Consider the following 17,387-nt stretch of genomic DNA (forward strand, 5'->3'; position numbering starts at 1 on the left):
TTCATACAATTCTGAAATCGTTCACATTCATATAAAAAGAAAGTATATGTAAATGGAATATAATATTTATAATAAATATGGCCCTCACACCCTTATGTAATCGGCCCATAGCTTGCCGGACTGGCAATTAAATTTCCCCCACACAGTTGGGTGTTTTCCTATATCTCGTTATTTTCTTAATAATTGTAATAAGCCCTTTATTGGAAATTCCCCAAACGTATCGGAGGAGTTAAGCGGCATTATAGCTTTTAACTTGAAATTGTAACGCAATTTTATTTTATATTACATTATGTTTGTTATATAAATATTGTAATTTGTATCAACAGCCCATTTTGTTTTTATTTATTTATTTATTTATTTAGTACATCAACAAATAGTGCTGTCGATACATATACATATATATATGATATAAATTATAATATAATATTATAAAATAAAATAAAGATATTTAATAATACAACGTTATAATTTCAATTTAAAAGATTTAATAAAACAGAAATTAAAAAAATGATAGCCTTAATTAAAGTGTCGTTAACTTTTGTTAATTATTTATATTTCAACGGCGCTTTGTCATGCAACTTTTTATATATAACTATAATTATACCTATATTCATAATCATAACATTTTTTTATCTACTGGCTTTTTTACAAATGGATATGGATTTAAATTACAAACCTAAGTAATATATAGCAGCAGCTATTATCTGTATGCTTGTACATATATCTTTTTGATTATCTAGTTGCCTTTTCTGCTGTATTCTTCAACTGCATTCAGTTCTTGCAACCATTTTGTGGAACCTATTAAAGAGTATCTTAAAGACGAACTTGCCTAATTATGCCGTTGTTTCTGATTTGCTTTTGTGCTCCTGTGTGTGTGTGTGTGATTGTGTGTGTGTGAGGTTGTGTATGGGTGTGAGTGTGAGCATCGCCTGTTCAAAATGGCAAAAGGCGAAACAAGCGCCGGAGTCAGGCAGCAAAGGCATGGCAACTACAAAGCATTTGAAATGCCATTTAGTGCGAGCTGTCGTTGCACCTAACACACAAGCACAGAGACAAACACACACACAGAGAGAGAGATGTGTTTGTGTGTGTGTGTATGTAATTGTTGGTTGCCATTGCCGGAACCATGGGCGGTGAAATTGCAGAACTTTCCCCTTTCATTATGCTGCAAAATAAACGAGGTTACATGGCTGCTTGAATCTAGCAACTGAATGAGACAGTCAGTGCTTGTCATCCGGCTGTGTCCTTTTTACGTTCATTTTTCAACTTTATTTTGCAGCATCTCCCTTTCATTTTGCTCCTCTATACTTTTTTTGTCTTCTCTATCTCGTACAGGAATTTTCAAGTTGCGCTGAGTTGGCAGAAATTTCATTCGGAAATGCATTTTTTGGTAGCAAATTTGTCAATAAAGCATTTTAAATAAACTTGCTCAGACAGCACACAAACACTCACACACACACACGCACGCTCACACACACACATGCGCACACTTATAATGACAGCGATGACATAGCAGAAATGTAAAAGTTGCCATTTTTGTTTTTGTTTTTTATGATTATTTTTGCTCTGCAGGCTAGGGAAATATTAAGGTCATTTTAGTAGTAATTAGAAAGAAAAAATATGGATTGTAGATATATGTATGTATGTATGTATATGTTCTGTATGTTTTGCATTCAACTAAAGTTGAGCCAAGTTGTTGACAAATGAATTTATTGCTCTGTGTAAACAAACATAAATTCTACAATTCCGAATATGCGGTTAGAAGTTGGCTTAAATGTGTAACCCACATACTATACTATACGCACCATCGTATATATATAAAAAAAAAAACACATTTTCCTACATATGTGTGTGCACCCTGAGCGGAAATCGAAAACAAGTTGTACAAACATGTTGAAGGTTCCGCAAAAAAGTTTTCTACGCCAGGGAAATTGCTTTTTAATAGGCTTTATGTTTGGATTCGTTGGACTCTTGTAAACTTGTGACTTGTAAAATGTTGTTGCATGCTTTCAGGCGCAAAAATTATAAATTTTCTCCCCCCTTCTACACACTATTAATGTTTTATAAATTCACAAAAAACTTAACAATTTGTTAGATATTGCGTCAACAAATTACAAGTTCCACGTACATATGTAAATAAAAATTGCTTTTCCAGCATGACGTATGCGCAATAAAAATGTGCACAAAAAACTTTTATTTGAATATCTATGACTTACTAAATGATTTAGCCAACATGCAAATTTTTGTGTGTGGCAAAATATTTTCAATTTGCTTTTATTGGAGCAATTCTACTATTATTTATTTCTAATCAACTGACTTGAACACTGCATTAACACTGCATCAAATTGCACTCGAATGGAAATGGAATAAAAAAAACACGTCCGCATTTAGCCTAAAAACTCCAAATTTAAAACAACTTTAAAAAGGTTTTTTTTTTTGTATGCAGCATTTTGAAATGTGTTGATATAAATGAACCGAATATTTAACCACAAAAGCCTATTTATTCAATAATTGAACTTATTTTTATCTAATAAGCAAAAAGAACAACATTTTTGATTGGCAATGCTTCAAATATTTTTAGCTAATATTTGCTTTAGGAAAAAAAATGTGTTTCAATATTTGTATAATATTAGCAAGGGGTGTGAGTGGGTTAAGGGGGTGGAAATGGGTTATAAGCGTTAACTCCCAAACGTTCGAAGGTGGTCGAAAGTCTTCTGGCCATTTGATTGTATTAGCTTTCGAATAAAAGAAATTAAAATATATTTATTTATATTATATTTAAAAATATATGTATTTAGCCAAAATATTCCAAATTAAATTAGTTAATTAATTTTTTTCCTGCTGCATTTAGAAAAGTGTAAATATAAAAAACAATATATCTTTGCAAGGGGTGTGAATGGGTTTGGCAGAAAATGTTATAAGCGAAAACTCCCAAATGTTCGAAGGTGGTTGGTTGGCCATTTGATGGTATTAGCTTTGGAATAAATTAAACTAAAATATACCCAAGAATTTGTGGCCAGATATCTGTACAGCAACAAGTTAAGTTGAGTGGCTCCAGAAACAATTTCGTGGCATTACTGAGATCCTCATCTCCGGGCTATAGCTTGCCGGACTGACTAATAAGCCTTCCCCCAAGGGGCCAGTGATTTTTCACCCTAAGTTTTTAATTACATTTTATCTTAAGTACTTTAATTTTAATTTGTTACTTTAATGTAATCATACTTCTTCTTTATTTTAATTTCTATTTCTTCATCTTCATTTCTTCTTTGTGAGGACTATCCTCTGCTGTGAATCGAGGCATAGCTGGCCGTTTGGCAAATAAAATTCCATTACCTAGTCGGTTTCGTTATTAAATATATTTGTAATTTATATAGGCTTTTTTAATTCTTTAGTTTTTTTTTAGTTTAATATTTATTGTAATGATTTTTTTTCTTTGTTCTTACATCGGCAGCTTTGTTTGTAGATGAAAAAATGGCTGGCCGCCTGGCAAATAAAATTCACCCACCTAAATATAAGTATTTGTAATTTATATAAGCTTTTTTTATTCTTTAGTTTTATTTAGTTTAATATTTATTGTAAAATTTTTTTATCTTACATTGGCAGCTTTGTTCGTCGATGAAAGAAATAAATAAACGAATAAAAAATGGATGGCCGCCTGGCAAATAAAATTCACCCACCTCGTCGGTTTTGTTAATAAATATAAGTATTTGTAATTTATATAAGCTTTTTTTATTCTTTATTTTATTTAATTTAATATTTATTGTAAAATTTTTTTTCTTACATCCGCAGCTTTGTTTGCGATGAAAGAAATAAATAAATAAACAAATAAAAATGGATAGAGTCAATAAAATACAAGTTATGCAGAATTTCTATAGCTTCTCCTCAGTTTAATCTAACAAAAATATCTTTAGAAGTGACTTCGATATATAATCATCCGACCAAATAATATGTTTTCCTTTTGCGTGCAAATGCAAAACGAAATCATTTTACTTTTGGCAGTTCACCCTACCGTACATGCTCGTACATTGACAAAATATCGAATATCTATCTACTACCTTTCATTCTTTGATAGCACACACACACACACACACACACACTTGCAATCAATTTTCCAGACATCTTTCTGCCAAATACATTAACCCAATTGCATATTCAAGTACGGGTACGAGTATGTTCGAATACTTTTTGTGAGGCAATTGTATGCTTGCCAAATCTGTGGTGCTGCTTCTTCTTCTTCTTCTTGAATGGCACGTATATTGCAATGGCGTTGACAATTTCTGTAATATCAATAATACGTATACGCCACGATGCCTCGCTCGCTTACCATTTGACAGCACTTCAAAAGGCGCCAACCTGCAGCCAAGAGCGTCAAGCGCCAGCATTCTCAGATGAATTACGTTGCAAGTTCGTTTATCTGGAATTCATTGCAAACTTATTAAGCTGCAGACGGCATGCTGTATGCTGCATGCTGTATGCTGCATGCTGTATGCTGCAGAAGGATGTGCATGTCGTATTATCCTGTGGCAACTACAAAATTGCAACAGTTTTTATGCGCTTGCAACTTTTGCTTGCGTTTTTAATGCACAAAAGTTGCAACTGCCACGAGTACGAGTACCAGTACGTAGTGGGGCAATATTTCTTGCCACTTTTTTCGACATGCTTTTCTCTTATTTTTCTTTTTATGCTGCATTTTCTTTTACTTTGATGCTCGTAAGTTGAAACGACGCTTTTCCTGTTTGCATTGCCATGATTTTCAACCGCACACACACACAATGACAATCTCTTCGACTCTGTGTGAGTGTTTTTTCTTCTTCTGTTTGCAAATGTGTGTGTGTGTGTGTGTGTGTGTGTGTGTGTGTGTGTGTGTGTGTGTGTGTGTGTGTAAACGCATCTATTTGCCCGTGTGAATGAACGTGTGATTCCTGTATAAATATTTGTCTGCGAGAGTGGTATGATAAGTTCGGAAAAGCTTTCAAGCAAATTAAAACAATTGAAAATTCATAAAAAGAATTCATCGTTTATTTTCTGGCTCTTCTGGTGGCCTACTTGATTGACTACGAAGGGAATTTTTCTGCCTCCGACGAACCTACAGCGCATCGTTTTTGCGACTTTAGAGCCTTTAGCAGTTTGTTATTCTCAGCGCAAATTACGCATCCCTAGGGGAGACAACCGCTCCCTGTGCCTGTAGGGTGCACTTAATATGAGCACTTAAGACTACAAAGGGTTGGAGAGCCTTTTCTTAAATGTTTAGCCTAACTAAATATTCATAAAACATTTTCAGCATACAATAGCTAAGGAAATGCTGCCAGGAATAGACGAATAACGTGAAAATTAATACTGAAAAATGCCTTCAGACACCAGTTTGCGATTTACAATGTATGTATGTAGTTCTTAAAAAGTAAATCGCAAGATATTTATTGTATTCGAAAAACTACCAAATATTATTTTCATGAGACATGATTCATTCAATTGGTGGTCAAATGATTACTCATTGAGCAACAAACCTTCTAAAGGATATTATTTACAATAATCACAAAAACTGGAAACCTTTCTATAATATCCCCAAATTGGAGTTACGTAAAGTTATGTGGGATTCGTTCAAGCAAACTTTTCTTTTTTGTCGAGCATATAACTTTATAAAGAAAAGCAACTATGTTTTAAGACAGGTTTCATGGTTTTGGAAAAAAAATATTACGTGGGAATCATAATAGTTTGATATATACTGCTATATATAGCAACTACTGCATAATAGATAGGAATAAGGAGCGAATAAAATACAAAAATAATGAACTTCTTCAATAATTAATACTTAGAAGTGGATTCTATGAAAATATTAGCTGGAAAGGATAGCAGATATTACCAAAAATATTTAAGGATTACTTCCAAATGGTTCTTTTTGGCAAATTATTGTTGTATAGAATGATGTAAATGTTTGTAAAATTTAAAAAGGTGGAAACGATAGAAGAGATTTCCAAAAATATTAAGTGATTATTTTCAAATGATTCTTTTACGATAACAGAAATGTTAAAAAGGTGGAAACGATAGAAGGGATTTCCAAAAATATTGATCGCTTATTTTCAAATGATTCTTTTTCGATAACAGAAACGTTTGGAAATTGTGAAAAGGTACGATGGAAGAGATTGATTAAAATTATGGAAAAGATATATATAGTATGGAAAACATTTCCCATAATTGTTACAAATTTTATTTCAACATTTTCCATAATTTTTATCAATTTCATTTCAAAAAATTGTTCAAAATTGTTTCGTACACACCTCGCTCATCACCATGTCAATTTTATTTTTGTTTTGTCTCTGCATCTGTATCTGGGTGCTTGCTGCCTTTCACGCAAAAATATGCAATTTTATCGGTCTTTACAGATTTAACATAAAAAGCAAAGTGAAATGCGGTGAATGAAAAAAAAGAATAACACGACAGAGAGCGAGTAAGATGAAAGCGGAGAAAAACGAAAGAAAAATAGCATAGCCTGAAAGACATTTGCCAAGCACAAATGTAAATATTTATCATACCGGAAACATGCGTTGCTGCTACATCAATTTACATACTCCAGAATTCTTGGCCAAATACAGGCGCAAACACACACACACACAAACAGACGCACACACACACACACACAAACAGAAGCACATGCGTGGCAAAACTAATAGCCAGCAGCCGTTGCAGCAGACTGTCATTTTGGAAGCTTTTAGTTAATTTAAAAGTTGAAATTTATAATAAAATCCCAGCCAGCATTTGCTGTTCTGTTCATTTTGTTGCACGACCTCGTGGCAAGCTTGCAAGCACCAGCACATGACTCACAGAATTAAGTAAGACACGAAAAAATTTTGCGTTAAAAACGTGCCGACATTTTGTTGTCAGCACACACACACACACAAACAGACGCACGCATCAATATATACATACATAGCATATATACTCACTAAGCTGCCTATCAGTCGAAGAGACTGGGAAATTTAGAAAGCAGCAACGTTATATAGAGAAGGAAGCTATGGGCAGGGGCCTTGGAACAGTCGTCCATAGTTAAACTTTAGTTTTATGGCTGCAATTTAGAGAAATGTTGTATGTGTGCGTCTGTCTCTCTCTCTCTGTGTGTGTGTGTGTGTGTTTTTTTTGTTTTTCTGCCGACGCTGTCTGCGAAAATGCGACGTTTTATTTTTTCGTAAAATGTTTAGTGCCAGATATATACGATTTAAAGTACTGCGTTTAGTCCGAGATATATTACATGGCAGAGTAATATGTTGGACAGCAGTCTATGAAAACGAGAAAGTATATGCTTGTGTGTGTGTGCGTGTGTGTGTGTGTGTGTGAATTAACAATGTGACTTTAACAATGAGCTTGGGACCCTATCCATTTACTGGGGTTTTCTTTTCAAATACTCGTATGTGGTTTGTAGGGCTTACAGACACTTTTTCACGCTTAGCTTAGCACCTCGGCTATTTATTTTAAGCATGTGTTTTAGTTAACGGCTAACCTACAACTATTAAAACACAGATCGTTTACGAATTATTAAAAGCCATTTCTATTTCAAAGGCTTAAGAGCAGACTTCATTTGTAATAGAGAATATTTCTAGAATTAGGTTCCCCATTTTCTGCAAAGAGACTGCTGCTTGAATAGTCCTCATCTGATCCATCATCAAAAGAAATGATCTGCCTTTATGCACCGATGATTATGACATTATAATATCAAGTTTTAAATGAAATTATTTACTATCTTAAATATGGTATATAGTTTTGTAACTATATAAAATGGAGATTCTATATATGGTTTCTAATAAACTTGATCTGGCTTTGGATTAGTGAAGATTAGTTTTGTTTCTAGCTGTTATGGTTCAAAAGTTCTCGATGCTTATAGTGCCTCATCATATTTATTGGAGTCGAAATAAAACCAAAAACTTCCTCAAAGTCCATAGCTCTTCTTAGGGAGCTTCAACAAGGCCATGAGTAAATAAATATAATATTATGGAACTAAATCTTTTCCTTAGCATGATAGTAGAAGAAAAATCAACTGATTTGAGAGAGATTTAAGATTTCTTTGTGATTCGGTAGAACCATGGCCTAAGATCAGCTCAGTTGCATTGCTTTAATCAAATCTTACCCACTTCTTTCAGATTTTACATTAAAAAATTTAGCAGTGAGTCATTTCCTAAATGAAGGAGCCTTTTTCAAAATACTTAATGCCCAAGAAAAGGCAAATAGAATCGCCAGTTTTTTCTGTTTTTTCTTTTTAAATAAGTTTAACTTGCGACATAACTGTCTTCATTTGTTAAAAAAATTATTAAGTCGACCTCTTTCGACAGCTTTAGTTCCAAATTTAAATCGCAATCAGCATTTCTGTTTGACTTTATTGCAAATGTACTCATATGTAGCTTTTCGGATTTCATTTGGATATATAAATTAAATAACACAATGACTGTGGCTTTCAGTGAAATATGTTAATAAATACTTTTGACAGTTGCACTTGCAAATTAAATGAGTAGGCAGAAACAGAATATTTTCTGTTGACAGTCAACAAATATATAATATTTCACATTTTTTGTATACAAGCCCCGACCACTATTAATTCAATACGATGTTTATATACATATACAATATGTTTGTGCACACTTAGCTGCTAAGGATTTGCATGCATGAAATTTAATCTAAAATATGTTGATATATTGCTGATTATTTAACTTGTTTTTGCACAAAAATTCATTTACAGTACTGGCATTAAATTGTATTTATGGCATTTCTAATGTAAATGTTTTCAAAATTTTTTGTCTTTTTTATATCTGGCGATCAGAGCTATTTATTAAAAAAGCGTACATTTACGAGATTTATTTTTAAATTCTGTACTGAATTGCCTCAACTAAAGGGAATCCTTTGGTTTGTTGCCCACAAAAGCTCTCAGTCATCCATCCACCCACCTACAAATGTGTATCAGATCGAATTTAAAAACATTTATTCTCACTCCTTTTATGCCTTTAACTGTGAATGCCGCCACATCTTTGCAATATTCGAAATTGCATTGCAATCGCATCTTTGTGGAGGGGTGGCGGGTGGAGGAGGGTCGTAAAATGCGGATTGTGCACAGGCAACCTACCTTTACGGTAAACGCAGGCGCCAGCATCGTAAAGGATGGCCGCAAACCCAAAGCTATTTAAGGATGCTGCGCTCTGATGCGCTGCACAGTTAAGACTTGAACGCGCAAAAGCAAAGGTGTCCGAAGAGGTTAACACACGATACAAGCCATCTACTTATATACTCGTACAGTAGAAGTTGCTTAAACATATCCCCAAAAGTGAAAATCGAACAAAAAAACGGATAACTGTTCGTTATAGAAATTGGTGTTCGATTTCTAAAATAGAACACAGCAAAGGCTTTTTTAAAATATGGAAAAGCCCCTTTACATTTGTTACCACAGTTTTTTTCGGATATGGTTTTAAAAAGTTAAACTTATTTTTATTTTTTTAATCTTTATTCTTTATTTAAGATCTGTCCTAAGGAGGACAATTATTAAATTATATGGTAATGGTTTGTTTAATCATGCGTTCTGTCATGATGGTTGTGACGTGTTATAAACTTATTTGAAAAAGTTTAAATAAACGAAAGAACTCTTTACAGCATTTTAAAGATAAAGAAAAATAAATTGATGAAAACTGCTTTAATAGCTAAAAAGGGGAGTTCTTTTGTTGGAGGCGTTTTATTAGCCTGTCTTCTTAGCTTTGTCTTAATTGATTGCGAGTAACGCACAGAAATATACTAACACGGATTAAATCAGAATTCCATAACAATCAAGCAACAGTAACGAGACAATTTAAACAATTTAGTTTTCCCAAGGCTAGTAGTGATTTTCATTAAGCCATCCCCTTAGGTGTTCGCCTCGATGCCAAACATATAATGATGCTAAATAAACAGTTCGCTTTTATTTGTCTACTTTGCAGATAATTTGGTCAGCGCCAAGTCTATTGGGAGGAAGCACATACAATAGTATATAGGATAACAAGAGGGCATCTTAGTGGCAAGCCAACAACGATTATTGTATAATATTTGAAATCAAAGCGCTAGGGCATGACAATGTCTGGATTGCATGTGAAGCAGAAGCAAAACATGCGCACAACAGCCGTCAAAATGAAAGAGAATCGAAAGCAACAGAGCCGGCAGCGAAGCCAACGACAACGACGACAACGACAAGGAGAAGCTGTCGAGATGTCCACAGCCAAATCAAAAGTACAGGCAATACGCCAGCAGCCAGCAGCCAATTGACAATGACAAATCCGAGAAGCAAAACAGCAACTACAAATAGAGCAACTATACTCGTAGATAGAGGAGCAACGGCAAAAACTAAGCTAATGCTAATACAGAAGCGTTTTCTACATATATTATACTTTTTGCACGCTTGCTTGATGAGCCACATTAGAACTACACGTATTTGTACAAGAATTGTGCAGCAAATTGCAGCGAATGGCAGCAGCAACAGTCGCAGTCGCAGCAGCAACAACAACAACAACAACAACCAAATGCAGCAGCAACAGCAACAACAACAACAAGAGATGTCGCCAGTTCGCTCAGGAATTTGCATTATAAGACTGATAACATTAAAGAGCATTCTAGATTTTCTGACAACAACAACTTTTAGCACATGGCCAACAACAACAACAGCAACAGCAACTACAGCGGGTAACAAGGCCACGCATACAAAACACAATCAGCAGCAATCAACGCATCGGAAGCAACGCTGCCAAACGTATTTTTCACAGTTATCGCATTTCCGACAGGAAGCAGCAACAACAGCAGCAACAACAACAACATCAGCAGCAATCCAAAGCTCTGCACCTGGCTGGGAAGCACAGGTGGTTGTTGCTGGTAGCGACGACGCTTCAAGTTCTCTGCGTCCCATATTAAGCGTCGCTTCTTTTCATTCGACTCGTGGCCACCATTTCGGCCCGACTCCTTCGTCGATGCTGCAACGCACTTTGCTGCTGTTGCTGCTCCTCTCCTCCTTGTGGCACAACTGTGAATGCTTCCACGGAAGCGTCAAGCTGAGCAGCAACACGGTGAAAACCAAATACGGCCTTCTGCGCGGCATTGTTGTGCGCTCCACGCCACTGGTCGAGGCTTATCTTGGCATACCGTATGCATCGCCACCGGTGGGCAGTCTCAGGTGAGTACACTGTGCGAAAACTTATGCTAAATAAACAAAAACAAAAGTCGACAAACGCATGCCAAGTTAAACACGAGTTATTGTCTTTATCTGGCCGGCCAATATTCTTGTTACTTATCGAACATCCGCTTACAGGCAAACTTCTATAGATCGCACAATAGAAAAATTCATGTTTTACAATTACACCTAATTCTGTTTTTACACGGTAGATTGATTCCTAAAAAAGTCGTTGATTCCTGGAAAAAGCGGTGATTGGTTCCTTATCTCTAAAGAAATATAGTATATATCAAATATTTAATTTTCAAACCGTGTTAAATCAAAACCGTGTAAATAAAGTACGTGTAACAACAGTATTAGGTGTACTTTAATTAGTTTATGTGTTTATGTGTTTTACAACACAGCCTAATTGTTTATTTAAATAATCACTGATTAATATTGATGATAAATAGGCAGCTAAACTAAAAAAAGAAAGCCCAAGCAGAAAGCAGTTCTAACTTCTTCCATTCTTCTGTTAAGATGGGAATAATTAGAGATAATTAACAAGGCTCTATTTCACTATTAATGGAAATAAATGCAAACAACTTTCATAAAAGAAAACATAATAATAATTATTAGTTATAAAAATCAAGATAATAAAAAAAAAACAATAGATGGCAATTTTTTTTAATCTAAAGAATTTTATAAGATTTTTTATGTCAAGAAGAAATGTCTCCTCCTCCTCTTACAGCATAATGTAATTGGATTAGATATTTTAAAAAATTTTGTTCTGCAACTTTAAACTTGTTTGCTATGAAAAGAATGTTCAAAATCGATTAAAATATATTTTCCAAGATTTAAAATCTGCTTTAGGCTTATACATATATTCAGCTGCACACAAAGTACTAAGCCGTTATTGGAAAATCAATCCAATTTGTTTAAATACGCATTCATACCTGATTTACAAATCGGAAATGTGTTTAGAATATCTTCAAATGAAAAACCATATGTCTAGATTGTAAATAACAAATTTTTTTAATTCTGAAGACTTTTAAAAGATTTTTAATGTCAAGAAGAAATGTCCCCTTCTTTTCTTAAAGCATAGCATAATTGGAATAGGTATTTAAAAAATTTTGTTCTGCTACTTTAAACGTGTTTGCTATCAAATAAATTTTCAAAATCGATTTAAATATATTTTCCAAGATTTAAAATCTGCCTAGGGTTTATTCATATAAGACGTGATTGGAAAATCAATCCAATTTGCTTAAATGCGCATTCAAAACTAATTAAAAAATCAGAAATATTTTTAGAATATCTTAAAATTAAATAGCATATGCTCATTAATTTTAATTTTATGCTTAAAGTATGGCATATTAAGCCATCCATAAAGTACTGAGCCGTAATCGGGAAATCAATCTAAGTTGTTCAAATTCGCATTCAAAACTAATTCAAAAATCAGAAATAAAGTACTGAGCCATAATGGGAAAATCAATCTAACTTCTCCAAATTCGCATTCAAAACTAATTCAAAAATCTGAATTACATAGGTTAACATAGGTCCTTACCGTAAAGTCTGGCATATTTAAACCAAGTGCAACATTAAATACCAGTCCTGCAATTCGAGAAATAATTTCCTGCTTTCGTGCAGGAAATGAAATATTATATAGAGAAAATACAAAATTGAAGTATAATTTTTAATTAAATTGTATTTTACGTCCCACCCCAAATTTGAGCGAGTTGATAGAAAAAACGATGAAAAGTGACCTACTTCATCCTCGCAGTGTATGTACAGAGAAAGCTCAGTGGTGCTATATTTACAAGATTACGTGTCATGGGTCGCGCCATGGGTCGTGGCTGCTGCTGAGTGCTGGCCCATTCGTTACACCCGATGCCTTGTCACCGGCTGCCGGTAATATCGTGCACTTGCAGCTTAGTGGCGCCCAACACAGGGCCGGAGGCGTTGCATGTGTGCGTGTGTATGTGTATATGTGTGTACGTGTGTACGTGTGGCTGTGGGCGTGTAACTTTAGAACTTATGAACGCGCTGTGAAAACTTTGTCGTGGTCTGGCAAGCAATTTTAATAATTATTTTCATGAAATATATATATATATATCTTTATAAATGCTATATGTATGTGTCCCTTACTTGGCCGGAGCGTGCAAGTGGCACCATTTCCAAGCATTAGTTAAGTCCGAGCATTGTTTAACAAGAGCAAACTCTAAGCCTTTGTCCTATGCACGGCTCCTGATGAAGCTATAAAGGTGAATTTCTGCACAATACGCCTCTCGGCAACAATTAGCAGTTAGTTATTAGATTTTAATACTGGGAAAAAATAACATCACACACCCACACCATACCTATGACTAAAACATGAGTTCTGCGGGTCAGCGTGTACAGCATAAATTGAAAGTTTTGTGCATAAAAACACAAAGTAAATTTTATACTTAATTACAACAAACTTACTACAACAATGTTTATGTTTTCTTTTTTAAACTTGAGATTATGTTATTTCTGCGAAGCGAAATGCAACATTCCCTCTTAAAACAAATTATACCACAAAAAAAGATTTAATAGTTAGTAACTACAAGTACATTTATCTTTTTAAACCGCTTTCAAATCTAAAACACATAAATACATACATACAATTTCAAATTGGTTTTTTGTTAAAATAGCTTGTTGTTTAATTGACTGAAAGGTCATAGCAAACAGGGTTTTTATTTGCATAAACAAAACATAACGAGAATTTAATGTAGTTTTTTGTTCAAATATTTAAATCCTTTAATATCCTGTAGACCTATAAATTTATTGATTGGTTTTTTACTTAGGTATTTGTTAAATTGTCTGAAAGGGTATAGCTAACAATTTTTTTTATTTGCCCAAACATAACATGAATTAAACGTTCTTTGTCAATTATTTAACGCATTAAATATTCTATAGACTTATAAATTAAATTGGTAAACGGGTATTAAAACTTCGTAATCAACTGTTGAAACCTACTTCTTCATACGCAGACTTTCTTAACTCAACTCGCTTTTGTGCCATTTTAAAGTTATAAGTAGTGGTCTGCTCTCCGTTAATAATAATATATTAAACAGTTCAATCCATATTTATTTAAATTTGGGGGTTTGGGTATTGCCTGAATTATAAACATTAAAGCTACTGGTTGTTTTTCCCAAGCATTTCTCGTTAAAAACAAATAATACAAAAGAAATCAGAAAACATGTCATTGATGATTCAATTATTGAATAATTTCGTTTGGCATTTATTTTTACCAACCTGGGTATTGGAAATAATATTTAATTAGGCATGGACTTTATAAAATAGCAAAGAGCTTACGTCTTAAAGTTTTAATTCTTAAACTCAACTTTTAATTGCTGTTTTGGTTGAAAAGATCACAATCCTTCAGAAACAGAATCGAAACCAATTATATTAAAACTTCTGGTTGCCGGCTGATCGATACTTTATTAGTGCTAATTAAAAGTGTTTAATAAACATTAACCAACAATAAGAGTTAGGTAGTTTTGTCGCCAACAAAAGTTATAAGGAATCAATGCTGTAACTCAAATTTAATGCTCAATTAAGCGGCGCTTTTAATCGATTCTTCCTATAGCAGCTATATAGTATGTTCCAGACTAAAAACAGTCCACGATTTTAATTCAAAATATAGTTAAAAAATAACTATGTATGCTTTAATGTGTTGAAAGCAGTTACTTAAAGGGAAAAAGAAAATAAAATTCTTGGGCCATTTATTAAAAAAAAACTGCTTGTGTAGCGGTGAACAAATTTTGAATACAAAACCAAATAAATAAATGCCGCCAGACAGAATTTATTTAATTTAAAACTCATTACAGCTAATTCTGTTTTTACACGGATTGGTGGCAGAAACAACAGTGGAAAAAAAGACTTTGATCATAGGCAAAAATAGGTGATTGGTTTCTTATCTCTAAATATATATACAATTTTTAAAATTTCAAGACGTGTTATATTAAAATCGTGTAAAAACAGAATTAGGTGATTTAACTACAGTAACTAAGTTTTGATTGATTATTTGCCTTAATTTTATGATGGATTTCCAATTAGTAAAGAATTGATAGGAGAAAAGGTGTTCAATAAATCCTTCGATTCAACTTGTAACTCAAATAAAATGAGAAAAGTTGACAACCCTGACTCTACGTAACTACTAAAAGTAAAAGTTCATATCTTGCTGATTGCCCTGCTTTCACACCTAACACCTGATCTGTTGCTCTTATAAGGCAAGCTAAACCATTGTTTGCGCTCGGGAGGAACTCCCCAGCAACTTGGCAAAAGGCGCGACAAATTGCTCGCACGGTTCTCGAACCGCATACAGACAAGGCATGACCGCCATTTAGATATGCCAGGAGCATGTCTTACGCTACTTTCCCACCGCACCGAACCAAACTAAAACTTGACTCGTTAAACAAACGCAAATCGCACAGTCGTCCTCGCTATCGCTCTATCGCTGCCATCCTTGTTGCGCTCACCGTGGAAATAAAGGAAGAAAACTTTGCTAAGCCATTTCAGCAGTTTGTCCCATTAAATGTCAGACGACTCAAGTAAAGTAAAGTTTCTCAGTTATATTATCAAAAGTTTCTCACAGGCACTTATGCACATGTCTGTACGCATGTATCTGAGCTATGTATGTAAATGTGTATTGTGTACATATAAGTAGTACGTAGTATGTTCAGATCTACTTGTACGTATAGTATATGTATCTGTATATATCTGTGTATGCAGCTGGCGGCTTTTGCTCTTAGTTTTATGTGCTCGGCATGCACAACAAGTGTATTTGATGAAGTGATTGGAAAATGTATGGCCCAAACCCACTCACCACTTCATATTTACACACCTTTCCTCCACACCTTGCCACCACCTTTTTGCAACAATTGATGAAAATTGCTCTTTAATTACTTCCTCTAGCAAAATGTTTTTGTGTGCTGCCATCAGGCATCAGGCAGAGAGACTCTTATGAATACCTCATTATCATGCAGCAACAGATGTGCAAAGTGAGCAACAACAACAACCACAACACCAACAACCACAATAATAATACCAATAACGACAACGACAACGACAACTCCAGCAACCGAACTTAATCAAATGCCAGTCGACTTAGCCACAAGACACGTCGCAGTCCTCGTCGTCATCCACTTAGTTGACTGACTGGCTGGCTTTCGAATGATTCACATTCAGTTGGCATTCGATATGGTTGACACAGAGTGGAAAGAGGAGGGACGAGGCAGGGGCAGGGGCAGGCAGCATAAAACGTGATTTTTGACTAAATTTATTTACTCTGGTGCTGACACTTGTGCTAATGCTGGTGCTGGTGCTGATGCTGCTCCTCTGGCTGCTGCTGTTGTTGGCTCTGACGAAAGCCAATTAATCATTTTGGCCAAGCGCATCTGTCGCCAAAGTTCCTAATCAAAAAATCACAAATTATTGATACAAAAGCTACAATGGCATCAATTCGAATTAGTCTGTGCTAATTGAAAACGACTCTATCGTAGTAGTAGTACTGACGTATAACTAAAAAACAAACTCGGCTCTTTCGACACAGCATTGATGTCACAAAATATTTAATTCTTAGCTTCACAAGAGCTTTTTATAGCCTGTACCCAAAGGGTGAAAGGCTATACTAGTTTTGTGCGCATGTATGTAACACACAGAAGGAGGCGTGGCAGACCCCACAAAGTATATATATTATTGATCAGGATGAGAAGCCGAGTCGATATAGCCTTGTCCGTCCGTCCGTCTGTCCGTCTGTCTGTCCGTATGAACGCAAGGATCTCAGAAAGTATAAGAGCTAGAATAACCAAACTTGGTTTCCATATTCTCCTAAGGCCGAGAAAGTACGAGTTTGAGTTTTTTTTCGATGCACCCCCCCACTCCCCCGCAATTCGTGTTTTTTCTTATAACTTCCGTAATTCTCGGAATTTTGAAATCAATTTTGGTAGGTACATCCAGTTAGTACTAATGTGTCCGTGTGCCAATTTCATCATGATAGGTCAATTCTGTAGAAAGTTATAGCCATAAGTAAAATCGCTGCTCATGCGCTGCCTCTGTCGGCAGCACTGCCCGCAGCTGTTGTTGTTGTTGCTGCTTTGGTTCAACTTTGTGCTGAATACATACACGCATATGAACACGCATAGGTACGTGATGTAAATGTATGCTGTTAAAACTGAACATAAACATGTATTCTAATTTAATTAATTAATTCATTCATTCATTT

At 34.7% G+C, this 17,387-nt stretch overlaps 1 protein-coding gene across 1 annotated transcript in view; it reads left to right on the forward strand.

Moving 5' to 3' along the window:
* The window catches only part of LOC115625759, a 48,259-nt gene that overhangs the window by 21,558 nt on the left and 9,314 nt on the right, over positions 1-17,387 (forward strand). Inside the window, exon 2 of the mRNA XM_030520917.1 lies at positions 9,945-11,164. Within this exon, the coding sequence (XP_030376777.1) occupies positions 10,269-11,164 (896 nt within the window). The 5' untranslated portion in view covers positions 9,945-10,268. The remainder of the gene's footprint in view (positions 1-9,944; positions 11,165-17,387) is intronic.

This window comes from Scaptodrosophila lebanonensis, unplaced genomic scaffold, assembly GCF_003285725.1.
Source record: "Scaptodrosophila lebanonensis strain 11010-0011.00,11010-0021.00 unplaced genomic scaffold, SlebRS2 tig00000080-arrow-pilon, whole genome shotgun sequence".
NCBI lineage: Eukaryota > Metazoa > Arthropoda > Insecta > Diptera > Drosophilidae > Scaptodrosophila > Scaptodrosophila lebanonensis.